The sequence below is a fragment of the Podarcis muralis genome, chromosome 8, assembly GCF_964188315.1.
Source record: "Podarcis muralis chromosome 8, rPodMur119.hap1.1, whole genome shotgun sequence".
Taxonomy (NCBI): Eukaryota; Metazoa; Chordata; class Lepidosauria; order Squamata; family Lacertidae; genus Podarcis; species Podarcis muralis.
Window position 1 is genome coordinate 60,807,245 of NC_135662.1, and position 27,177 is coordinate 60,834,421.

A 27,177-nucleotide genomic window follows, 5' to 3' on the forward strand; every position below is an offset into this window, starting at 1 on the left:
TAAACATTTATTTTTTTTAGAAAAATGGGTTTAACAATCAATCCCTCTTTACAGCAACTCAAGAGTTGCAGCTCTGTTAAGTGCAACAGGGGCCTCCTGACAACGCTCAGCGTCTATAATGAACTACAGCTCCCAGAATTCCTTGGGGGAAGCCATGAGTGCTAAAAGTGCTATCATAAGTGTTTTTAAGTGAATGTGGCCTCAATAACCCTCACAGCCCACGAAGCTTGGTGAGTGGTGACAGAGTCAGTGTCTTAAGTCAGTGTAACGTTCCTCACGTGCTCAATTGATAATACTGGGGTGGGGGAAACTAGTGTGCCTGTGGTTTTGCCTGCAACTGTGGTCTATTTCTTTAATGAGAGAGAGAGGGAGAGAGAGAGACGCCGTTTCATAACTGACTGGCAGAGCAGCAAATGAAGAAAGCTGGAATTAGGGTGAGGGATCCCCCCAAGGAGCTAACACACAAGAAACTGGAGCAGGCTGAGGGTGGGAAAAAGAGAAAGGGAGGACGAAGCACAAGTGCATAAACGCAGAAGATTTGGGGAGGGTCACATGGCCGCGCGCTGTTTCCTCTGCCCTTGGGTTGCCCTTAATTCTCCTCCTCCTCCTCCAATTTGGAGCTGCGTTCGCCCACTCCGCTTCTGCCCCGGTGCCTGATTCCCTCGCCTGAAAGGTCCCTTCTCCCCCGGCCCCGGCCTTATCGATCACGTTAATGGTGCTGCTGCTGCAAGCTGCAGCTGCCGGCGCCTGGAAGTGCTGCAGCGTCTCCGGCTCGCCTCCCCTGGAGCTGCATTGCTGTAGCAGCGCGCAGGCACCCACAGAGTCACGGAGCAACCGGCGAGCCGAGGGGGGAAAGGAGCCGGGCGGCGAGGCCACCTGACCTGCCCCGCGCCGCCTGTGCACATTCCAAAAGCAGCCCGTTCCTAATAAAGAAGCGATGGGGATCCGGCACCGTCTCGCGCGCCTTCGGCTCTCCCTATAAATACTCGCCCTGCAAAGAAAACAAGCTTCGGTTGCTTCTGTCCTGCCCGCCCCAGACTCGGGCTGACCGGCAAAAAACCCAAAGCAAACCTAACCAAAGCAAAGCAAACAAAAAGAGAGAGAGAGAGAGCCGCCGCCGCCGCGGGAGGAAAGAGAAGCCAAAGCAACTGCAGCCCGAGAGCCTGAGGCGAGGAGCGCCCCTCCTGCACCCGAGCTGAACCGGCGAGATGCCCCGAGTAGATGCCGATCTCAAACTGGACTTTAAAGATGTCTTGGTTAGACCTAAGCGAAGCAGCCTCAAAAGCAGAGCAGAGGTGGGGGCCTTTCCAAACGAGCATGCTTTTTTCCCTTAATACTTCGCATCTAACTCCGGTAGATAACCTCTTTTTCTCTTGGTTTTTGCATTTCCCAAGTTAACGGGTTAATGAGCTCTGTCTGTCTGCTTCTCTCCCGCCTCTTGTCTTTCCCGCTGCGGCCCCGAATAAAGCAATCCCCCCATTTGTTACCTCACGGGTGAGGTTAGGTGGACTCTCGCGTACTAAGATAAAATCACACGGCAGGCAGCACCCCCCCCCCCCTTCTCCTTTGCAGGAGCTTTTGCCTCCTTGCAAGGAAAGAGCCCTTGCAAACGTGAAACGTGAGCTCCTCGCTTCCCCCTAAGAACTGCTTGTGCTGTCCTGATAGGGGCATCTGCCTAAAACGTTTTTAATTATTGTTGTTGTTGTTGTTCCTGCTGCTGCTGTTACTTTGCAAGAAAATACAGTGGATGGAAGAAGGTGACCTAGAGTTGGGTAGAACTGTGCTCGGAATTGTTTTGCAGAGAGGCGCGGAGAAACTGCCGGTGTGACACATCATTTGCTGGCTAATGGGTGAGCGGGAGGGGGGCCCCCGGTGACTCAAATTACAAGCCATGCTTCGCAAGCCTGCAGTTTCCAGGGAAAGTAATATCAGGGAGAAGCTGTTTTGTGAGGACAAGGCAGGTCAGGACACACATACACAACGGAGGGGAAGGCAAATACTTTTGTGTTTTTGTAAATTGACAGCCAAATTAAAAAAGCTTCCATTTTTATTTTTTGAAACTAGCTTGAACTTTTAGCTGTAGCTGTGTGTGTATGTGGTTGCAAAGCATCAGTTTATGGGATGTTCAACATCTAAAGCAGATTTAATTAACTTTTAAATATAAATTGACATTTAAGATCCCATATTAAATAAGACTTTGAAAAGGGTGTGGGTGGGTGGAGGGAGGGGAAGAATAGCTACATCCATGAAGAATAGGTCTGCAACATAGATCTTGCCATGGTGGCTAAATGGAGCTTCCATGCTCACAGAAGGAGTGTGCCACTGAATGCCAGTTCCTGGGGGGCAACAGCTAGAGAAGGCTGTTTTGCGCCTGCCTTGTTTAGTTGCCCAGTTTGGGTAGCAGGATGATAGGCTTTGATGATGTGCATTTGGTCTGATCCAACAGGTTTCTTAATGCACACGCATACAGTGGTACCTTGGGTTACATACGCTTCAGGTTACATACACTTCAGGTTACAGACTCCACTAACCCAGAAATAGTACCTCGAGTTAAGAACTTTGCTTCAGGACGAGAACAGAAATCGTGCTCTGGCGGCGTGGAGGCAGCAGGAGGCCCCATTAGCTGAAGTGGTTCTTCAGGTTAAGAACAGTTTCAGGTTAAGAACAGACCTCCGGAACGAATTAAGTACTTAACCCGAGGTACCACTGTACTCAGGTTTTCTTCTGGGGGTGGGTGGGTGGGAATAGCTTGGTCAGCTGTCAATAAAAGCAGCAATCTTCTTCTTCCTTGTGTTATTAAAATCCCTGAAATCTAGTTTGTGGTTGGATAATTCACACCATCATATTGGAACGAATGCTTTGTGACTGCAGGCTGTGTAGAGACATCTGTTCTCTGACCAGCAACCATTGCTACTGGTAAAGGCATTTTCAAAAAAAATACTGCAGGCATTATATCTCTGTAACCAGAATAGTGTTGTAGGAAATCCCTCTGGAATGTGGAGTTGCATATCTGTTGACCCAATAGGCTTACCATGACCTACATGGTTTGATCTACCTATTAACTTGGAACAACATTCCAAAGATAAGTGGCACTTTTGTATTGCCTATTCTATGGGGTACTGTAAGGACTAAATAAAAGTACCCAGTTGTTTTTTAAATGAGAAAAATAGCTTTAATTTAAAACCAACTTTTTGTAGCTATCATTAACATAGATTTCAATGGAAGAAAGTTTAGGCTGCTTTAAGATATACATGCCATCAGGTGTTTTGCATCTACACCCAAAGTGTTATATGTAATGTTTCCAGCTGCGTATATCATACAAGTAAACGAGCCAACAGCATTTTCCTGCAAAATAAGGCCACATGCTTGTTTATTTTGGTGTAATGGGTAGAGCGGTTATTGCATCCAAGTAAGAATTCAGTCTGTACGTATTTACTTTAGAATAAGGCTTCAATCCAACCCCTATTTAGGCCTTATTTCATTTAGGATTTTCTTCAGAGTAAACATGGTTAGGATTGTGCTGACTTACTTAGAGCAGATTCTCTGAAATAGTTGGTGTAGGTTAGTCATGACTTACAAGTCCATTGATTTTAATGGGTCTACTCAGTATGACTTAGTTGGCTACCAATCTATGGGTTGTATAGAACTGGGTAGCATGTTTGTTTAGGATTGACTTCTGTTTTGCTTGCCACATTCCGTTCTGAAACAAAGGAGAATATTCTAAATTAAGGGATATTTGGCTGCCTAGTTTGACCCTACTGCTTATGGTAACATGCAAGTTGCTTTCTTAAATAATTTCACAATGGTAGAAGGTAGAGAAAATGTGGGAATTTAGCCACAGAAGTTATGGGTAATTAGAGTAACTCTGAATATGCTGCTTCTCTCTCAGGAAAATGAACACTAGCTATTTGTACAATTCATAGGAGATTCTTCATGGTCCACAAGCTAGCTCTCAGATGTATGGGATAAGAGTGGGGAAGGCAGGTGTGATCCTGCTCTTAGATCAGGCATCCCCAAACTCGGCCCTCCAGATGTTTTGGGACTACAATTCCCATCTGGTCCTGTTAGCTAGCAATGATGGGAGTTGTAGTCTTAGTTGTTGAGTTGAGGATATTAAAAAGGGAGAATGCTACAAAGCAGTGACCAAAGAACTTGTATATATATGTGCATAACAAATATTTTAAACCTTTTCAACTCTTCCATTTATATTTGGTTGGCTATTGGATTAATTCTAGGTATCGCTTTACTCATGAGTTAAGAGGGAGGCAGACATTATGTCCCCCTCTGTGACTTCTGTTTTCTTTTAATTCCTGGCTTGTAAGGATGAGCCTAGGTTGCTGCCAACAAAAAATCAGGCAGGTTGGGGAGACATTGGATACAGGTCCTGCTTGTAATGAATGAGGTCCAGCATTATACAATTACCTATTAATTATTTATTTGGGAGATGCGTAGTCTGCTTATCAATACACTGCTTTTCAAGGTAGAGAACAGCAGTTAACAGAAAATATAATAGTGTTTTCACATCATCTTGGCTAATAGGCCGAGAAGCGATAACAATAAAACCATCCCAGAACTGAGGCACAGCAACAAACAAAACCATTAGGCATATTAAACAGCAAAAGCCCATTTAAAAAGACAAACCTATAAAGGTTGTTTAAAAGAGGCAATGTCTTGTATGGAACAGGCAGCTGGTTCTATAATCTGGTTCTATAAACCAGGCTAACTGATGATTAAACTGAGCTGGATTTTACTAAGTACATATGGAAAAGATGCTCTCTCAAGTTACCTGGTGGGTGGAGTATAAAGTGGGATAAAAGTAAAAATTGAATTTATCCTGATAGTAAATTGGCAACCAGTGTAGCTCACATAAAATTAGTATTGCTTCCTGCATCTAACCCCTGTAATCGAACGTGGCTGTTGTATTGTGGACCAGTCACAACTTGTGAACATGCTTGAAGTGTGGCTCTCTGTATTGCAGTTTGGATGGAAGGTTACTAGGACATGCAGTATGAGGGTCAAACCGTTCTCTTTCATGAATAGGGGTAAGCTATGGAAAAGGCCAAGGCTGATAAAATGCATTCCTGGCCAGTTTAAGCATCCAGAAGGAGACCTTGATCCCAAAGCACTCCCATACAGCAAACAGTCCTAACTGGGGAATGCGAACCCTTTGGCAGCATTTGCTAAGACTCGTTGGTGTCTGTGTGTTGATGATAGAGCTATGCATTAAAGGCCTTCGTTCAGCCCATTTGTGGGCAGGAAAATTGGGGGCCATTTCACCAGATTTCTATAGAGTGAGAAGAAATAATGCAACAATTATTGGGGATGGAGCTTACCATTAGTGGTGGCAGTAGCACGGCTTTTTTCCTTTTTTCCTAAAGGTTTGTTGTTGTTACTACTTTTTGTGCTCCGTAATGACATTGGGCTGGTGATTCCAGCACATTGTGTGTTGGAGTGCCAAGTCTCCATTTTTTGAAAAAATGGTGAATAATATTTGGCGAAAACTCTTCAAAGTGGCATTTCCAGCTCAGCTCTAGGTGACTTTGAGAATTTCAGATCCTTAACTTACTTTAGACCAGCCAACAGCTTAAATGGGATGTAGTAGAAAACTAGAAAAAAGGAACTTGATTTGAACATCTTGAGGATATGTTCCTAATTGGATAAGCATTAAATCTGGGATTGGCTTACTTAGAAATACAAGTTTGCATTTCCTTCCTTTTAGGCCTTAATTCTACATTTAGTGAACCTCCCCCCCCCCCCCGAATAGCATATAAAAGCTGTATTTCTTTGCTGGTACAAAAGACTGATTAAAATACGCATTTTTTTCTTTACAGGTGGATCTTATGCGTACTTTCACATTCCGTAATTCTAAGCAAACCTACACTGGGATCCCCATTATAGTAGCAAATATGGACACTGTAGGCACTTTTGAAATGGCACAGGTTATGACTAAAGTAAGTGCTTTTTAATTCTCCTGCAAAACGGAAAGAAAAATAAAACCCTGAAGTGTGTTACCTGAGCTGGTCCATTGTTTCCAAAACAAACAAACAAAAAACATATTTGAAGCAAAGTAATTTTAGATTCCAGTTTTCTTTTGACTTGCCTGTGTTGCAAACAGGGAAAGTAGGAGCAAAGTCAAGTACTTCTAAATACCTGTTAAACCATGGATATGATAATAGTGTCTCATACTGAATGTAAACAAATTGTGGAAAAGACTACAAATTGAAAGTGGAGACACTATATGTACTTTTCTTTATTTGCTTGTTTTGTTACACAAGAAAATCTTTAGTAAAAACTAATTTAAATTTTAAAAAATAAGATCCCATAACATATTCTTGCTTTGTAGCCATGTAGTCTTTTTGTGCACGTTGCTGCCTGAGATTGTAGGGTAATACCTGGTTTCTGTTTTTCTAGTATGCAATGTTCACTGCAATTCACAAGCATTACTCTCTGGAACAGTGGGAGCTGTTTGCAAGCAATCACCCAGAATGCCTAGAGGTATATTTTCACACTATTAATTATTAAGTGCATTTACTGCTTTCTAAACTTGGGAGTTTGGGGAAAAACTCCACACATACAAAATAGAAAAAGAAGAAAACAACATGTATTGGTTGCAAGAAATGGTTTTGTCGTTCTTAAAATAATTGTGCTAAGTGGTTTATTCAGCATTTCTATGGGGAATATAATATATATATATATAATAGAACCATTAGAAAGAAACCTTAGCTGTAGCAAATGTTCATAGAAGTTAGGGGGAAAGTGTGTTAACAAAACTTTCTCCAGTAAACTAAGAATGAATGCATGGGCGTAGCCAGGATTTGTGTTGAGGAGGGGGCAGGACTTTTGTTAGGGGGGCAGGACCAACATGCTTGGTCAGTTAAGTATTTATATTGTTTTACTTGATGGGGGGGGCAGCTGCCCCCATGCCCCCCCTTGCCTACGCCCATGAATGAGCATCTTTCTTTGAATAACATTACAGCAAGGGGGAACAGTTATGAGATTTTTAATAGAATGTTGGCAGTGAAATTGAAATGGATGAAATAGGTATGGTTGCATTTCAACAAAATTAGACTGGAGCCAAGGAACATAATTCTGTAAATTCAAACCAAGACTGGCAAACATATATTCAATGCAGCAATTTTAATCAGCCCAAATATCATTATGATAGATTATGAAATTCTTTCTGAAACAGCATGCACTTTGAGAATCAGGGCTCAGGCAATAAGATAACAGTGAGAAAGAAAGATCCCCTGAAAACTTTGGTAATACTTGTGATAAAATACTGGGGTGGGGGTGGGGAGAATGGCATGTTCTGGGACATTTTTTTCAAAGCAGGAGTGAAGATACCATTTGCCAGGGCACCAGCATCACTGAAGTGAATGAGGTGATAATGAAGTTTTCAAGTTTGTGTCAGATTAGCATAGAGTAAATTAGAGAGTGAGGGAAATAATCCAAGCAAGCTAGATATGCATTTCATTTTATTTGATGGCACTAGCCTAGTGAATCTGCCTTATACGGAGACAGGCTGTTGTTCTATCTAGCTCAGTACAGTGGTACCTCGGGTTATATACGCTTCAGGCTACATACGCTTCAGGTTACAGACTCCGCTAACCCAGAAATAGTGCTTCAGGTTAAGAACTTTGCTTCAGGATGAGAACAGAAATCGTGCTCTGGCGGCGCAGTGGCAGCAGGAGGCCCCATTAGCTAAAGTGGTGCTTCAGGTTAAGAACAGTTTCAGGTTAAGTACAGACCTCCGGAACGAATTAAGTACTTAACCCAAGGTACCACTGTATTGTCTACTGTGACTGGTTCCACTCTTGTTTTACTTCAAGTTGTTTTTTAAATCCCCTTTTCCAGGGAGTAGGAAATTCAATTCCAAGTTCAGTTTTGTGTGATGGTGTGTTGAGGAAATAAGAGGGTTTAGATCCTGTTATTCCATAGCTTCACCATCATATCCCAACACACCCTTGAAATGCCCAGTTTTCCCCAGTGCTGACAAATGAATACCGTATTTTTCGCACCATAGGACGCACTTTTTCCCTCCTAAAAAGCAAGGGAAAATGTGTGTGCGTCCTATGGAGCGAATGCAGGGGGGGAGGCAGGCGGGAAAAGCCCCCAAGAGCCGCACACAAGCTCTGTGCGCTCTTTTCCACAGGAGGGAGAAGGGACTGACTGGCCGCATCAGTCCCTTCTCCCACCTCCCAGAAAAGCCAGGAGAAGCCGCAATCTCTTTAAAGGGATGGCGCGGCTTCTGCGGGCTTTTACGAGAGGTGAGGGAATCCCCCCACCTGCCAGGAAAGCCCTGCGCAGCGTCTCCCGGCAAGGAGAGGCTGCACGGGGCTAAAGGGGAAGCCAAAACAGCGAGCGGGATCCATCCCGCCCCCTGCCTTGCCTTCTTCCATAGCTGCGCGCAACCCCTCCGGCAAGGAGAGGCTGCACGGGGCTATGAATTCTTTAGCCCCACGCAGCGTCTCCCGGGAGGGAGAGGCTGCACGGGGCTAAAGGGGAAGCCAAAACAACGAGCGGGATCCATCCCGCCCCCTGCCTTGGCTTGCTCCATAGCTGCGTGCAACCCTTCCAGCAAGGAGAGGCTGCATGGGGCTATGGATTCTTTAGCCCCACGCAGCGTCTCCCGGGAGGGAGAGGCTGCACAGGGCTAAAGGGGAAGCCAAAACAGTGAGCAGGATCCATCCCACTCGCTGCCTTGCCTTCTTCCATAGCTGCACGCAACCCCTCCGGCAAGGAGAGGCTGCATGGGGCTATGGATTCTTTAGCCCCACGCAGCGTCTCCCGGGAGGGAGAGGCTGCACAGGGCTAAAGGGGAAGCCAAAACAGCGAGCGGGATCCATCCTGCTCGCTGCCTTGGCTTGTGCCATAGCCGCCCGCAACCCCTCTGGCAGGGAGAGGTTGTGCGCAGCCTGTACGCTGCGCTTTGGGGCTGGGGGGGGAAAGATTTTTTTCTTGATTCCCCCCCCCCCCTAAAAACTGGGTGCGCCCTATGATCCGGTGCGCCCTATGGTGCGAAAAATACGGTATTTGTGGCAGGGCTCCTTTTGAAGTCTTCTGCTAGGGAGACCTCCAGTGGTGCCAATGCCATCCTACTGGTGGCCTCCCTCTGTCATGGCAGAGCACCTCTTAACACTGCTGCCAGTGGCTCCATAGCTGGCCTTTGGCTGCCTTTTGGGTTGCTATGAGACCCATCTTTAAACTGTGGCTTAATATCCTGACTTCTTGGTATGCTGTTAACTGTAGTTCGCACATAATGTGAAGCTATGGCTAACTTATGAGCCAAATCCTGGCTTGTTTTGGAATGACAGAAGTGGCTAGAAAATATGTTTGTTTGCTGCAGAGGGAATATTAAAAACAGCTTGAAAAGAAAACTAAAATAGAAAACTGTGTACAGTATTCAAGACAATGTTGTAAAGGACCAGGGGAGTGGGAGATGAACTATGAAAGAGTTTGGATATGGGACAGAAACTACCAGGATTTTTTTCTTTGCCAACATCACTGAACACAAACAGGAGTTTTTATAGATTGAAAAATTTTAAATGGCAAAGAAATGACAAAGTGTTACGTGCTCCAGAGGAATGAATATCATGCATAGATTAGCAGACTGCATAACTAGGAATGGAAGATTTTGATTAATTCTCAGACCACAGTTCCAAGCCCCAGACACAAATTCCAACTTCTCTTTCACTGCACTCGATCTTCAGATTTGGCCAAATCTCTTCCCCCAGGCTGGAGGTATACGCTAATATTTTATGGTCCCTGTTGGCTTTCTCTCTCAAATAGATGCACAGAAAATGCTCTTGACCTCGTTTCAATAAAAGCGGCTGATGATCCCTCCCTCCCTCTCTTTCCAGCATGTAGCTGTGAGCTCAGGCAGTGGCATGTCCGACTTTGAGAAGATGACCAGAATCATAGAGGCCATTCCCCTTATCAAGTACATTTGCCTGGATGTGGCCAATGGTTATTCAGAATACTTTGTGGAGTTCGTGAAAGCCGTCCGCATCAGATTCCCCAAACACACAATCATGGTAGGTATGATGAGGAAAGTGGAGAGATGGATGGGCTTAATTCGGTGAGATGTTTTGTTGATTCAAATAAGCGTGTTTCATGTAGGATGGCCTGGTGAAGAGGAGGACAGGGTTCCTGCATCTGTAATAGTTGTATAGAAGAAGGAATTTCAGCAGGTGTAGCTTGTCACCTGGCCACTCCAGTTTCAGGCCATGCAACTACTGCAGTCCCACTATTTCCACAGAATTGAATTCTTTACGCATTCTTCTATTAAATATCATTATTGCTGTCATTCCCATTCCCCAGATGTGTTCCCAAGATTACAGCGCAGTAGCTATGATTCAGGAATGTGACTTAGTCGGTGCAGACAGTACTAGGTTTGATGGACCAAGGATCTGGCTTCCTAGGCTATTCAGCCATGTTCTTTTTCAGCTCACGCCCCCTGTTCAACTGCAGAGCATTGCTAAACTTAAGGGATTTTTGAAAGCTGCTTCTTGGCAAGAGGATTTGGCGATGGGGGAATGCTATGTTAAACTACAAAGTTTATGCATAGTTATAGATAATGACGTATTGAAGGTTGCCTAGAGTGGAATTGTAGCATAGTGCTAAGGTAAATGTTCCATCAGCACAAGGATTTCTGCTTGTGAAATGGAACGTTCTCCCTTTCCCTTCTCCCCATGTGCCTCCTAAAACTGTTATAGGTGTCCCCCTCCCCCAGTGTCCTCAAGGAGCAAAATGTCTTTGGTTGATCCAGGGCATAAGTTGGCACAAATATCCTATTACAGTAATAGTAATCACACCCCCACACACTTTAAATTAGTATAGATGTTTGAGAAATAAACTCAATTTCTTCATATAAACAAAACTGTATATGGAATTATTGAATAACAACACTAATAACAATAATCCCGTTAACCCAAGCATTTGTTCAGTGTTTCTTTCAACTTTGGATTGATGCTCTTGCCTGTGTTTCAGGCAGGTAATGTGGTGACTGGAGAGATGGTGGAAGAACTTATTCTATCCGGAGCAGACATTATCAAAGTTGGAATTGGACCAGGTAAGCTGATTGGCAGTGCACAGTGAGAGAGCAGTTTTATATTTATGTGCCTGGGACACTTGTTTCTGCATTCATGTTGGGTATATTTATTCTCTGAGGATTTATTTATTTCCTATAATAATCCTGTGGACCTGGGTAGCCATGACTCACCATGATGCTGGTATAGTCTAACCTTACATTCCATAATCGGGTGCTCCTTTTTCCATTCGGATATGGGGTTCAGAGCAAAAATGATGATGCTACAGAGAGTTTGGGTTGAGGAGATTGTGTTCCCCCTGCTAAGTTGCCTTGATTGTCTCCTGCCAGAAGTCAGTGATTTGCCAAATAGTGCTTGGCAGATTGCATCTTCTGAGCCTTAGATCTCCATATGTGAAATGGGACCAGTAGTATCCTGTTTTGCTGGGTCACTATAGGATGAATAAAACAAGGATTGCCATGTACTTTAAACACTAAAACTGCTATAGGAATGAATGACCACCAGTGATTTATTTATTCTCATGTGCCCAGTGATCAAGCTGTGCTATAGTGTTTCAATGCCATGAAATAAATTGCCCATCTTTCAAAATTAAAAACACCTTCAACCAGAGGTTTTCAACCTTTTTGATTCCATACCTCCCTTGGCCAACTACATTCTGGACTCAGGAGCCCAGTTATGTCACCCCTTGCCTAAAGAGCTGGCAGCCTCTCACGCTTTTCCAAACACCCTCCTTTGTGGAGTGTTCTCCTCTTCTCTTTCCTTGGGAGTCCTCTGGGCAGTTGCTGCTGCCGCCCCTGATCTCTGAGCTGCCCCCCCCCCCCGCCGCCCCAAAGAGAGGTGCCTCCTCACACTGCCTCACAGGGGCCTATGGCTTGTCTGACCATTGCCAGCAGCAAGGTTTGGTGGACTGGCTGGGCTCCCTCGCCTGCTTGCTTGCTTGCATGCTCTGAGGCTGCCTCAGCTCCTGGCAACCAGCACCCCCTGGCCAGCCCCAGAGGCACCATTCACCTGCGGAGCCTGTAGCCAGGGCTGCTGCAGCAAACAGCCAGGCAAGGGAGGCAGAGACACGAGAAGGCATCAGAGGAGGGAGGGAAGGAAAGAGGGACACAGGCAAGTGTTGCCCATGGCACTCCTGACCATCCTTCAAGGCACATCAGGGTGCCATGGCACACTGGTTGAAAACCCACTGGCTTAAGCTGCACCAGTTAGCCATTTTTTGGAAACGGTGGCTCATCTACCCAGACCTCTTCATCCACATGAATTGGGAGGGGAAGCCTCTTTCCTGATGTCCTATTATTTTTAGGCAGAAATTAGTAGGCTCATCTTATTGTTTCGCTTTAGACTGAAAGCCTGTGGTGAGCTAGAGTGACCCCAGTGCCCATTTTCCTGCCTGTAAAAGTCTTTAGAAACCTTACCTCCTTAAGCCCAGAAATAAGACTGACATCAATGTAAGCCAAGCATAGTTTGAGCTAATGTAGTTTGAGCTTATTAACCATATATCAGGAGGCGGCTGCATCTTGGCCTGCCCCCCCCCCCCCCCGCATATCAATTTCCCTACCCTTCCATTGCCAGCTTTTACAAAAATCATGCGTTCTAATGGCACTTGCAGTATTAGCTATCACTGGTTTCAGATGCTGATTAAGAGGGAACTCTGGTTAGCATTAACCACTGGTATTGCTGATGCAATGCTTAACTGTAGTAAAAGCTTGCAGAGGAAGGGCAGAGGGATTTTGTACAGAAGATGGAAGGGGATGTGCAACATTGTGACCTCCTGTTCATTTCTTAAACAAGGCTGAGACGTTGGGGGGAATGCAAAGCATTTGGCAGGGTTCTCCGTTATATTTGGTTTAGTAACCTGTTTAAATGTAGGCTAGATGATGCCAAGGTCAGGTGGATTAGCAGCTGGTTGGCAAACTGGACATAAAGAGTGGTAATTGGTGGTTCCTCATAAAACTGGAGGAAGGTTTCAAGGGCCTTTTGAATTCTATTAGGCACCTTCTGTGGAGTCAGGTGCTTCTCCTGGAAGTAAAAATTTGGTGTGCCAGTTGAAAAGGAAAGAATCTTGCAGCTGTGTGGTTTCACCTGCCCTAATCTACAAGATACCATAGCTTTGGTTTCATCTTTCCATCTGTTTGTTTTCAATGTCTAGGATCTGTGTGCACCACTCGGATAAAAACTGGTGTGGGTTATCCACAGCTGAGCGCAGTGATTGAATGTGCTGATTCCGCTCATGGACTGAAGGGGCATATTATATCCGTAAGTATGATCTGCAGGAAATGCCATAAATAAGGCAGGGTTATAGAATGAAATCCCAACAAGAAGATGTTAAGGAAACCCTTTCCGCAGTCATCTCTGACCTCTTGAGACCTCTTGAGCTCAGGGGTTTCAAAGGCATGAATTAGAAACTCTGGCTCCTAACTTCCAACTGCTCAGAAGTAGACCTTTGAGTCATGCCTTTGTGTCCAGTAGCTCACCCCCGTTTTGTGAACTGACTCCTTAGGTAGCAAAATACTCTGTGAAAGTGCATATCTAATTTATACTTCCCAAGAGGGATGTGTAGCAGCTTGGTAAGGAAAAAGAGCCTTAGTCAAAAAATAGTGATATGAGGTTGAGGTGCATGAAGTTGACGTTCAAGGTTTTGATGAGTTCCAGTTTCACAAGGAAGTGAAACATCTTTATTTTCTAAGGAGCACCCATGTTCTAAGTTGGCAAGCCACCCACAGAGGTAGCACATCCAGTTTTGCCACTGAAGGTGAAATGGGATGTGCCCTCCCACTCCACCCTGCCTCTGCCTCTGTATCACCTGCCTCTGCCAGCACCACTGCTGCACCACCCGCTCTGCTGCTGTGCCACCCTGCCGGTGAAGTTGTATTGGCTCTGATTCCCTCTGAGATCTCATGAGATTTGGGCGAGATCTCACCGAAAATGGCACCAATGCTGGCGCTGCTTCTCCAGCAGAGCAGGTGAGGCACCTGCAGAAGCTCTGCCTTCTGTCACCTGAGGTGGCTGCTTCATTCCGCCTCATGGCTGGCCCTGGCCACTCACAATTTGAATTTCATATGGAAAGAATGCTGTTTAATAAACACAGCACATTACACATTTTAAATAAGTTTTTCAGCCTTCTGTGAGATGTCTTTAGGAAGAACACCAATTTATACCTAGGTCTCCCAAAGGCCTTTTCCCCTCGGTTATCTGGTGTTTGCACTAGATGAAGCTCTGGTGTTGTTTGGTTTCTTCCTGAAGTTATTTGTGCCTGTTAATGTGTCTGTGATTGAAATAAGACTAAACAACAACTGTCTCCTCTTAATTTTCTGCCCCTTTGAAGCAGACACAACTGAATCTCCTATTTCATAAACCCTGCTGGTTTTTAGGACACTATTTGCTTGACAACAAAAAATATTATTTTTAACAAGTTCCTCTTTCCTCACCTGAGCTAGTTTTCCATGTCAGTTCATATCTTTGCAGATAAATAATATAAGGGACTTCATACCCTTTGAAAATGCCAGATGAGGAGCCAAATCTTTTACGTATCTCTCAGAATTGTAAAGATTGTCTCAAAAGAAGAATTGTTAACCCTATAGTTGCTTTTGTTGTAAGTGGTTGGACTCTGATGACTGCTTGCGGCATTCAGATCCCCTAACAGCCCACCGGTAGAATGCGTGATCAATCCCTGGCATTTCTAGTTAAAAGAATCAGGTTGGAGGTCATGGGAAACTAAGAGACCAGTCAGCTTTGGCTAGTCAACAGTTGAGAATACTAAGCTAGTTGGCCAGGTAATCTGGCCTAGAATAAGGCAGCTTCTTGACGTATGAGAGATATTTTCTTCTGTTACTGACTGTAATTTTTGCATCTCATTGCCATTCAACTCCCACTTCATATTTTCTGTGTGTGCATGTGTATCTATATGCATTGTTACAAAAGTAATGTTCCACCCCCACTCTCTGCAAGATTCCCGGGGGTTCCAGGCACTCACCCAGGGTCTGTGTTGTTTTGGAGAATAGAGACATGACGGAGACTGTTGTAGCTTTAAGAAATATGGTTTATTCACTTAGTTACACCTTCGGCGTGTGTGGAGGGAGTCCAGTTCTTACAGCATGGTCATTTCAAGAGGGTCTTGTCCCCTCAGTGGTGCAGCCCTGGAGTCCAAGGCATCTCTCCCAGCTAGCCTTCACAAGATAGATCCCCGTCTTTCTTCTCCCTCTCTTCTTCCCAGCACACCATGCTCAAGACTCTCCTGTCGCTTCGAACCCACACCCCACCACTGTGGCAAGTTGGCACCTCACTTCCCAGGCTCAGGTTCTTAGATGGGCTATCAACCCATTTTGTCATGTTAACGCTCTATCTTAGGTGAGGCCCTGGCTTGGGAAGGAATCTTAGCCTGTACTTTTCCACAGGACTCCAATCTTCCCCTCAATACTCCAGATAATCAAAATCCTACCATTTATTAATTTCTAGCATTTAGGAGGATCACCTAAATCTATAACAGTATATATTTCTGAATGAAGTAGGCTTTAGTTCTTGAAATATTTCACATGCCATAGGGCTCTTTGTGCCGCAGCAGACTAAGCCAGTTACCCTCTGAAAATGTTCTTCGGTGATGATCTGTTATTTGGTCCAAAACTATAGCAAAAAGCCAGAGTAATGATGCAAATGCTACCCAGTTAGTTTCTATTTGGTTTCCTCCTATGGCAGCTCAGCAAAGAACCAAGGAGTCAGCCGTCATACTTTGTAGTGAGCCCCAGCTACTTAGGCTGAAAGGACAAATTGCTGGAGATGCGTAACTGCTGTGGAAAAGAGGCAACCTCAGGGTCCCTGCATCTTCTAGTAACGTGTCTTAGAGCAAAATATGCTCATGTCATTGTATGCCAGTATTCACCATCTCTGCTCCACTTTCAGTGTTCGAAACTCCCATTGTTCTAGGTGCATTTTGCGACAGGGAATTTCATGAGGGCGAGCATTTTCTGAGCTCTGGGCACAGTACTGAGCCTAAGATTTCAGATTAAAACTGCAGAGTGGAAGGAAAGGAGGACCTTTTTCTGCCTTCCCACTCCCAACTACTCTCTGAAGACTGGAGAAGAGATCCTCTTAAGAATATTAGCGGGGTGGGCAGGGGAAGGACTAGATCATGTGAAAAATGAACATAGTATTTTAGCTGCAACTTCATTCATTTTCATCTTTGTATTTTTGTTATTAAAAATCGTGCCTAGACATTCCGTTGTTGCGCCCATAACCTAGGTTTAAGGTGCCACTTAGCTCCTAGCTTTCATATCTCTGTTTCTGACACTGTCCACTTTACAAGGAAAAAGAAACCTGAGGTGTAATGGTGTCGTATTACACATTTTGCTTTACTATATATTATTAGCGAGTGAGGAACTGCTGCAAGGATGTTGGAGTAATGGCTAGGCTGCCTTTAGTTTAGAAAATGTGAGAGCCAATTCCTACATGTCTTTGAGGCCTACTAAAATCAACATGAGGCGACTTAACTGTGTCAGTTTGGGAGACTGAATATATTTTAAAGTGCCCTCTTGTGGCAAGAGCTAGTATTTATCATGCCAGACGGGAGTCCCAGCCAGCATTGCTTTGGAATAGGGTACATTCAAAAACCTGCCCTTCCAGATGAAACCAATTTGATAACCATTTTGTGGAGGTTCCACAGTATCCAAAAGTAGCAAAGCCGGCTTCAGGGCTGGGGAATATTATAGAACCAAGAGATCCAAAGAGTTTAACTTCTGGCTCAAAAGTTGGAATTGACTCTGCATTCTGTTGATAGGTCCCATTTAGTGGTCTAGTTTGGTCACCACATTTTAAAGGATAGAAAAAATGAGTATTTAGAGGATTTGGTAGAACGCTTATCTGCTTCTTGTATGTCTCTGCATTAGTATTCAGATCACTGTCAGATATTGGTTAGATGATAGACTACGTTAAGAGCAGTGTCCCCTGCCATCACATCTCTGGACTGAGTATATATTCCTGCATTTTTCCTCCCTACAGTTGAAGAAATGAGAATTTCATGAAGGCTTTAGTTCTATGAATGTTGAATAAACTGAATAAAATCAACCTGCAATGGGACAGTAAAATTGTGCCTCCTCCCTCCCATGTAGTTTCTTTAACAAATATGCAACTACCTATGGGGAGGCAAATTAACCCGTGTCTGAAAAGCAAAGTATTCCATCCCTCCCTATTTGAGGGTTAAGTGTCACATATTATAGGGTATATGCATGTAGCAGCCTATGGACGGATGGATTAGCCGAGCAATTTGCCCAAGGAGATCTGTGCTCAACATGGGAGTTTAAGTTTATGGCTTAGTGTGAATGGGCAGCTTGCTAAGGCCACAACTGCCCAATCACTCCCAATTCACTTCTCTGGGGTGAGTGGAAGCAGCAAAGCCTGGGATGCCATGTCTGAATCTGGAATTGTGGTTTCCGTCCCCAAAGAAACATTGATCCTAAAGTCAAAATCTGTTCTTTGCTTTCTGATCATACTTAATTCAGGAGAAACAAACCATCGTCCTTCTAATATGGCTTGTTACTCCCACTTGCGCGAGAGGAAAAGTGAGGCGCCTGCCACAAAACCCTGCTCAATCATGGTGAGCCACAACAGGAGTGGGAGACCTTTTTGGCCTGGGTGGGCCAAATCTTTATCTCCCTGTTCCCATGGGCCAGCTTAGACAGGTGCGGGGTCATTTCATTCCAAACAGTTATCTATTGATATTGAACCGTTTGTGGTATGGTTGGATACAACTATTGGGCTACAACAAATGCAGACTTCGACACTGACTTCTCTCCCTCTTTTATGTAGGATGGAGGATGCAGCTGTCCAGGAGATGTTGCCAAAGCTTTTGGTGAGTATTGTTTGCTGCTTGAGAAATGTGAAGAGCATTAGGACCTACTGTCTTTCTGATTAAATATCTCATCTCCCATTTATCTTCCACATAAATCAGAGGAAGCAGATTGCAAACTACTTCACAGACTGAAACTGGCCTAGTTCACACGTACTAATCTAAACCATGGCTTAGCTCAGAAGTGGGAAACTGCATCTGTCTAGTGAGCTGGGTCTAGAACTGCCCCCACTCTCCTTGTAGGCTAGAGCTGCCCACCTGTCAATCATCTGGCTTCATGTGACACCAGGTGATCACACTTCAAAGGAAAAATCAGGAGTGCATTCAGAAGTGTGCAGTCATGAGTGTGCTCTTCTATTCTAATTAAAGCTGGGACTGCAAGTTCTTCCTTTGCAGCCACAAGCCACAGCTGCAAAGAAGGAATATTGCTTTCCTGGCTGAAAATGGGGAAGGTGGCAGATTAGCTTTGCTGGTGCGTTTCCACCACCCTGCTTTCCCCACCACCTTGCCCCTCCATGTAAGCAGCAGTGACTCAGCTGTCAGGTCAGGCAAGCGCCGCTGCTCCACCAAGCCACCTGCTGTTGGTTGACACAGGATACAAGCTACATGCAGTTACATGATCTTTGTGGAGGTGGGATAATGATGCTCACTTCTGAATCTGTTGAATGTGTGCCACCAAAGTGCTGATTCTGCACCCTGCTTTCGGCTGCAGTCCTAACCCGCCTTATTTGGGAGTAAGCCTTAGTGAAATTCAATAGGACTTCTGAATACACATTGTTAGGTATTGCACTGTTAGGGTTTATCGACAGCTCTTGTCCCACTGCTTTTCCCTGGGGAAAACTGCTTTTTAGTGCTCAATTGGAGCAAATGGCAATTCGGGTTTCCCCTGGATTAACGTTTCCTCCGATTTAGAGCTAAAGAGCAGGTTTTCCCTGGGAAAGGTGTTTGACAAGGGGGAAACCACCCAGACCCATGCTTTCTAGGCATGGGACAAGAGGAAATGAGGATGAGCCCACAGTTTGGTTAAAATCCACCCATACCAGAATAATTCAATTTGGTGCTTCCCCCATGTTGACACCACCCATTTCCTTAAAGCTATAGCTAAGGCTATTCCAACTTCTCACTACATTTTAAGCAGGCAGGGGCAACACCTTGCCACTAGAAAAAATGGCTTTATTTCAGTAGGAACCTTTCCTGGAATTGGGCAAGCAAGAAACTACTTCAAGCAGTTCCACTGTTTTACTTTCTTAAGCTTTGTTTTCCCGAAACATAATCTAATTTCATCTAAATGCAATGAAAATTGTGCCACCTCCCAAAATGTATGGCAATACAGATGTTAGATCTTGGCATTTGACTACAGTAATAATAATCATCATCATCCAAGAACAGAGTTTGCCCTTGAAGAGGTTTAGCTGCAGAAAATAGGGAGAAATGCTAAAGGTTGGGATGATAGCTGTCTTTCATTGGCGGAGGGATTCTAGTTGAACATGAACCTTTTTGCCTTTATGATGGTGGCATGGAAGTTATTTCCAAATGGTGAGGCAACCACATTTAGCTGCTGAGGTGGGAAGTTTTACTAGTCTCTTATTTGGGCCAAGGAACACAGGATTCTCGTTTCTTCTGATCACGTTCTTATGTACATGCAGATACATGCCAGCAACATTTCATTAGTCTGGATAGCTCAGTTGGTAGAATGCTGCTGATAATGCCAAGGCTGCAGGTTCAGTCCCCATATGGGACAGCTGCATATTCTTGCATTGCAGGGGGTTGGACTAGATGATCTTCAGGGTCCCTTCCAACTCTCCAATTCTGTGATTCTCTGCTCCTGGTTCTCAAAGTGTGAAGAAGGCCTTCCTTAGGAGGCAGTTAGAAAACATATCTGAGCATTTCTGAACCAATTTCCATATGCCCTCCAATGTCCTACTTTTTTAAAAAGATAAAATTCCCATGGATGACTAGGTTTCTCTTATTGATACATCCTGGCCAGATAGGAATCACATTTCAGCTATGCTCTCTTTTGGCTTTCTTTGCTGCACACTCAACTCTTAATACCCTCTTTCTTTCTTTCTATCACAGGAGCTGGTGCTGATTTTGTGATGCTCGGGGGCATGTTTGCAGGACATGACCAATGTGCTGGAGAGATTATTGAAAAAAATGGCAAGAAGGTGAAGCTCTTCTATGGAATGAGCTCTGACACAGCCATGAAGAAGCATGTGGGAGGTGTTGCAGAATACAGGTACCAGCTGCACTCATAATTTTGGCACAGAATTAAGTTCCACTCTTCCAGCTCCCTCATTTTTGGATGTTGTCCCTGGCAGCAAATAGCTGAGATCTAAGTGCAACCTGTTATTACCAGCAGGCGCCATGGCTGTATCCCTAACTCTCTAGTACAAGGGCAATGAATCCTCGCTTAGCAATCAGTCTGGAATTCAGACCAGTGTCTTGTAAATTGAGGCAGCCTGATTATATAGAATGGCCAATCCAATGCAAGAGAAATGAATGCTTAAGCCTAATAGGTTTAGTTGTGCCTTTGTGTGGTATTGTGGCATCTGGCTTCTAGTTTATTACAGAATGGATTTATTTTTTTCTCTAGCAACACACACAACTGTCGGACAAGAACCATACACCCAGTTCTGTTTACTAAATGGCAATAATTTAAATCATTATTCAGGAGATAGCATTCCCTGGTTTCTTTTGGATGTAATAGGGATCTCAGGGTGCAATAACATGTTTGGGCCATCAGTAAGCTGTGCATTTCCTTTCAAAGCTTGTCTTTCAAACAAGTGAAAGAGCCCTTGTCAGATAGTCCAGACTGCCCTAGAAATTCAGACTACATAATTTTGCCTCCATTTCAGATTAGTGTTTCATATTAACTATACTGAAGATGCATAATCTTTTCCCCCACCTGACTGGAAGAAAGTACCTCAAGAGGGGCCATGATATGCTCCAGTAAATGTGATTTTCTCATCCTGGAGCTGTCAAGGAGATTGGATCAGCTAATAAGCATGTTATGAAGGTTTTCATAAGCATAAAAAACTCTGTACAGACTTAAAATTACTTTTTGACAGCACTTTTAGAAAATTGCATTATCAGTTTTAATTTTGTCTCCTCTCCCCACCCCTTTACACAACAACCACCAGCACAACACATTGCTAGGGTTGCCTTACCAATCTAATCTTATTTGGGCGGTGGGTCTTGTACAAGCAAAAATAACTGTTATGTGTTTGGAGGCGGCTTGTGCTGTTGAAAGGCCCACATCCAGTGCATGTCAAGGAAAGCACTTTTAAAAAAATTGCTAGAGAAATTTGATTTTTGTTCATTGAAAAGAATGCCTCCTCCTAGTGCAAATCAATCTGTTTTTACCTTCAGAGCGTCAGAGGGCAAAACGGTGGAGGTGCCTTACAGAGGGGACGTGGAGGATACCATTCGTGACATCCTGGGCGGCCTACGGTCTACCTGCACCTACGTGGGAGCTGCCAAACTCAAAGAGCTTAGTCGAAGGACAACTTTCATTCGGGTAACTCAGCAGCACAGCACAGCTTATTAGCCAAAGAGGAAAAAGCTGTGGGGCTGTAAAATGTGCTGTCTGTTCTCCCCCCTTCCATTTTTTGGGGGGCAAGATGGCTTCTTGCTGGCATACTTCAAGCTAGAAGAGGAAGAAGGTTGATTGCCCCCCGCCCCCCAAAAAAGTTTGTTGTAGTGGTGGGGTTAAGCCTAAGGAGGTCAAGCCATACACTTCAGCTATGTCCATGATGATTTATTCTTTGTTCAAAATACAGTAGCACTCTATTTTATAGCCTTGTCTATTTAAATGAGAAATCTATAGTTTGATCTAGTCAGATCTTCATTCTGTTGGAACAGTTGTTACCAATATGAGCAAACCCACCCAAGCTTTATACAGTCAACTGACCAGTTTCTTCTGCTCCTTTAACATGGTGCAGAAGTCAGAAAAGCCAGGAGAGTAACTGTGAAAACTAGAAGGTGCTCATTGCCAGAGTGCGGCCCCAGCATGCCAACCTTCGGCCAACACCTCTAGAACTAAAACTAAATAAAATAAAATGCTGCTTTATTTTCTCTGTGACATTAAGTACTTGATTTTTAATGCGTGCTGATATATTCATGTTCTTAAAATTGTTGATTAAATAGTTATATTAATTTTATTGCAATGCTTTGCTGGCAGAGACATTCAAACAAAGGAAATGGACATGTCTTTTATATTCATGTAGGATATTTCCAAGATAATGAAGATTCCTTTGGTTAAGGACAGAGGACAAACATCGGCTTCATATATATTTTTTGGTTCCTACTGTTCAGGGCCTGATTAAGCCACCTCATTCCATTTATCAAAGATCAAGCGTTTCCAGACACTACAGAATACTTGCAGGGAAGTTGTAAGTGGAGTTCGTAGTTTTAGGCACCAGTCAGGGCCATAGATCTTCAGCTCCACAGCTCCTCATAACCAAGGCCTTTCAGATAAGGGGCAGTGTGGTTATGACCTTCAGTCTGGAACTTCATTTGTCAAAATGTCTATCATCACTGTGGTTGTTTGGGTCGGCAGGGCCAGAAATGTGGAAACTTATCTAAATGCAATAGGGGTTTCATTATCAGAAATGCTATGAATCCGAATAAACCTAGTCAAGTGACTGCGGGTTCACTGGCTAAGGTTTGTTTGTTTTTTGTCACGCAGGCCTTCTGCTGCTGTGACTTCCTTTTCCTCCAGTATAAGTGATGGCTGCCTGCCTCTAACATTAAAGTGCTGGGCAGTGAAATTACCAAGTCCCAGGGTGCATCTGCTTCTCTTTCTTACATGAATGTGAACGATTGCATTCATAGACAAAGGATTACCTGTTATGACACTAGTGTTAGACTGAGGGCAAAACCTGCCTTCCCTCCTGCATTTGACAGGGAGTTCAGAGGCGCTTACTGCTTCTGTCTCAGAGTTTTTGTAATCCACTTCCTCCCTTGGAGTCATTAGCAGCCTTCCTTTGAAAAGCCAGTTTAAGCCGGGGTGGGTAGAAATGTAGGAGTATGCCAATGAAGAAATGTAATCTACTCATCATTTGCTGATTATTTTACTTGCATAGATGATCTAATAAGTAAAGAGACAAGCGAGCATACAAATGTACACACTAATTTTTGAACTGGAACAGTGTCTTAAAACCACAGCAGAAAAAGATCGCAGCCTAATTTGCTAGCAGGTTTGAATTTTCTGGGATATTGAGAGCTACAGCATCACATCTCTGTTGTACTTTTAAAGTACTCGTTCCCATCCTGGAAGACACTGCAACCAACTATATTGAAGGTGTGTGGTCTAATTATATATTACATTTTAGGAACTTGCACTGGATTTTAAAAAAACGTCTCTTCATTCTTTCCAGTATTTCTTTATCTTCTAATCTTGAGACTTTAAGGTGCAGATAAATGATCTTTTAGCAGTTGAGACAGAAAATTTCATATTGCAACAGGTCCTTCCCTGTCAGCCCTATGGACTTGGCTGCCGTCAAGTCTTTGATATAATAACTGGAGTAACGAAATTGACAGCTTGTACATGTGTGCTGCACAGAACTTGACAGTGGATATGCATAGTTGCTGGGCATTCACAACTACAACATTTCCAAAGCTGAACACATGCAAGTGATCTGAAAGCACAGTGGAAGTTATTTTTTAAAGGAATGGTTTTTAAACATCAAAACTGAAATCTTGAACCCACACTTACTGAAAAGTAAGTTCCACTGAGTACAGTGGGGCTTGCCTGTGAGTAGTCATTCACTGATTGTGTTTTGAAGAATAAATTTTCTCCTTTGGGTTGATTTAAATATAAAACAGGAATATGATTCTTAAAAACATACATTCTCTATTTGAAACAAACTATTCCTAACATTCCCCCTAGAACAGAATCACCTTTCCCATTGCATGGCAAAGCTTTGCAACACTTGATACGTTTGGATTTGGTTATGTTTCCACCATCATTCTAAAAGTGTTAATAGTCTGCAGAATGGAAATTTAGGTACGCCTGCTCCCCCCCTCAAATTGGCTGGACATCTCTCATGACCTTGCAATGCAATGGTATTTTAAAACCAACGTACCTGCTTAAGACACTTCTGGTTTCACATGAAAGAGAACCAACAAGAGCAGTTGAAATGATCCGCTTAAAAAAATTATTTAAACCTAATTGAATAGCATGTGGTGAGATTGTACTAGATGCCTATGCAAGCAGAGAATAGATGCCTTACAAATAATGCATACATATCTGTTAGAAATGTGCAGATACTTTTTAAATCAATGTAGAATATTAGACAGGAAAAGCCACACCAGGGAGGCCAGTTCTTACATTATTGCAGTGGTGTGGGAAGCAATTGCCTTAAGACACTCTGCCCTATCACTCATCATAACCTAAGAAAGGGAGAAGTTTCTGCTAGTAGTAATCTTTGGCCTTCCCAAATGTTGAAGACTCTACCTCCCATCATCCCTGGCCACCGCCATTGTTAACTAGGGTTGAGGCCCAATATCTGGAGGTTTTTAATCCCTGTTTAGCAAGCACCAGCTTAGACCCCACCTGAGGATATATTATTGCAGTATTATGTGGAAGGGTCCCCTTACCTTGTGAGCAGACCCCTAGGGAAGCTAACGGTGTCTTGCCTTCCTTCTTGGCATGGCAGCTGCAGATCCACACTGCACAGAAGGGTCTTGCTTGAAGCTCTGTGCTCTGCCAGTGACCCTACTGCTATAAACATCCTAAAGGAAATTGAACCATACAGCCCAACAATATCTTCACTCCCCTCCCCTTACCTCAATTCTTCCTTGATTTTAGGAAAGCAAGTCCTCAAGGTACATACAATTTGGCTGCAGCCACTGAAATCACACACAACTGGATAAAATGTCAAAGTATCATATTCTTAAGGATGCATGAATACAAAGATAATTAATGGAACAGAATGAGCTCTAAATGAATTCAGAATGCGCAATCATACTATGCATGCATTATATGACTAAAGTTCCAGTTTTTGAATTTGGGTGTGTGGCAGGGGACTGGACAATAGAATTGAACTGTGATTTATATAAAACAGAATGGCAATTATATGCAATATGCATCAACTTCTGTGTATATTTTATTATGGAAAAAAATAAATATGTTTTATTCTATTTTTTAAAAAAACCCTCCTTGTCACAAAGATGAACCTCAGAGTAAACTTTCATATGGACAAACTGCTATTTAAAAAATGAAACAAACTGACTCCCACCTCTTAATTCATACACAACAAAGAACACTTATTTGCAATTGGCACTGTTATTTTTATTAGTACGAGTATACTGAAACAATAAACTTGTACTGGTATACAGACAATTTCTTTAAAACAATTTTGTTCAAATTTTGAATCAAACATTGTTTTATTATAATAATGAAATAATTTCTACCTAGAAAACCTGCAAGCACCATCAAAGAAAGGGACCATAAAATTCAATAAACAGACGCGAGTGTATCCTACAAATAGACACACCACGATTAGAAAATAGAATATGAATTCTTCCATTTTTTATATTTGTTTAAAAAAAGCTAGTGCAAGTACAATATTTTACACTGGAATTACAGAGAGTATGCACGCATATGGAAAAAGGTTCTCTTGTCACAATAAAAGCTCTTACCTATGTCTGTATGCACTTAAATTTTTTCTCCTCTTTTCTGTAAGGTGCAAAACATTATTCCCTCCCCATTTCTCCTTTGTACTGGCCATTGCAGCCCAATATGACCTCAGCATAAAGCTATGATACCCCTTTTCCTATGCCAACACTAGGCAGGACATTGAAAGTGTATTTTTCAGTCATTTGAATAAGGGAAAGAAGTCAGTATGAACCACCTACTGACTTTGCAATGCTTCTTTCCTCTAGAACTTGCTGGATGCTTATAATGTTGACAAGACTGCTACCAAATTGAAAGTAAGGGCCTCAAAATTCCCTATTTAGATGCATCAGAAAGACAAGTATTTAGTGATGTTACGTATTTTTTTAAGAAAGGTATTTTTAGTATTAGCTGTTGGGCGTAACCAAAGATAAGCTTCGTATCCTAATAGAATAATTTGAGAGGCAACAGTTCTGGAATACAATAGAAAACATGAGAACTCCAACCAGCTAAGTAAGTGCAGATATTTGTTGCCCAGAAACAACATTTTGAGGCCTTTCAAGTACTTAAGGACTGCCTTCTGGGGTTAAACTTAAATAGACACAGAAGAGTTTGCAAGTAAATCTAAACTATCAATCTACTTCTCAAGTATGTAAGCCAAATTTACATCCAGATCAATCAATCAGAAGGTTTTATCTTCTGCCAGCTATACAGCCTTAAAATGTTCAACATGTATCAGAACTGTTATCACTTCTCTGGGCAATGAATATCTGTACCAATTTTGTTCCTCCTTTGGCTTCAGGTTGCTGGAGCTTTATTGGCAGCCATTTTGAAATGTAATTGCCCTCTCTATGGAGATAGCAATCTCAAGAGGAATTGCACATATATACACTGAAAGGCTTCTAATTTTCAGTGCACTCTCTTGGTGGCCAGCTCTTCTGCTGGTATAAGTTGGTCTCCCTCTACTAGTTTTATAACTCAATAAAATAAACACATTTGAAGGATGATTGCAGCTCCAAAATTTCTTATGCTAAGCATTCAGTGGCTGTACAACAGTTCACTAGCCGCCACCCCCCCACCCCCTTGAAAGTGGCAAGTGCCTATGATCTGGATCTCTATAGCGTCACTTGTCACAGACCTCAGTGAAGGTGACTTGCAGTATTATACAGCAGTTCCAGCACCAGTGAGTTAAGTCCTATTGCAGACGACACCTCCAATGGCTGCCTATTGTATGGCTGAGGAAAAAGTGAACAAGAGCTTCAATCAAGCAAAAGGAAAATGAACAAACAAAAGCAACCTTGGGTGAAGCCTCTGATTCATTCTCAGTGGAAGACTCGAGTCCTTTCCGAGCACAATGAGAAAAACCACAGATTTTGCAATCCCCATTGTAGAAGCACTCCTTTACCAAATGCACTTCATTTTATTGTGTGAGAGGCCATCTTTCTGCACCTGAAGGGGCCATTTGAATATAGAATTATATCCGCCCTCCATATTTAATGCCAGAACAGAAACTTGGATTATTACTACAGACTGGAAGGGGGGAAGGGGAGAAGGATTCAGACAACTATCAATCAGCCCCCAGCCCCTTTTAAGGACTCCCTATTATAAATTAATTTTACACCTTTACCCCAGAAATATTTATATTCCTAAATTCCCTTCGGGTTTTTGTGTGT

The 27,177-nt window shown here is 43.2% G+C and overlaps 1 protein-coding gene across 4 annotated transcripts; it reads left to right on the plus strand.

Moving 5' to 3' along the window:
• The first annotated feature begins 210 nt into the window (after positions 1-210).
• Positions 211-22,046, plus strand: GMPR (guanosine monophosphate reductase). Of its 4 annotated transcripts, none has more exons than XM_028737674.2 (9): positions 211-230; positions 5,832-5,951; positions 6,412-6,495; positions 9,861-10,034; positions 10,990-11,071; positions 13,198-13,304; positions 17,847-17,889; positions 19,963-20,122; positions 21,256-22,046. In XM_028737674.2, the coding sequence occupies exons 2-9, from the start codon at positions 5,841-5,843 to the stop codon at positions 21,431-21,433; spliced, it is 939 nt and encodes a 312-aa protein (XP_028593507.2). In that variant the 5' UTR covers positions 211-230; positions 5,832-5,840; the 3' UTR covers positions 21,434-22,046. The 4 variants fall into 4 exon arrangements, with proteins under 4 accessions (XP_028593507.2, XP_028593505.2, XP_028593506.2 ...); XM_028737672.2 differs by lacking the exon at positions 211-230 and adding an exon at positions 335-1,353; XM_028737673.2 differs by lacking the exon at positions 211-230 and adding an exon at positions 358-1,295.
• The last annotated feature ends 5,131 nt before the right edge of the window (positions 22,047-27,177 follow it).

Excerpts from the sequence above, each read along its gene's own strand:
- GMPR (XM_028737672.2), top strand. The coding sequence starts at position 1,222 with ATGCCGATCTCAAACTGGACTTTAAAGATGTCTTGGTTAGACCTAAGC. Across the intron at positions 6,496-9,860 it reads ATCACCCAGAATGCCTAGAG|CATGTAGCTGTGAGCTCAGG; the intron begins GTATATTTTCAC and ends CTCTCTTTCCAG. Across the intron at positions 13,305-17,846 it reads TGAAGGGGCATATTATATCC|GATGGAGGATGCAGCTGTCC; the intron begins GTAAGTATGATC and ends TCTTTTATGTAG.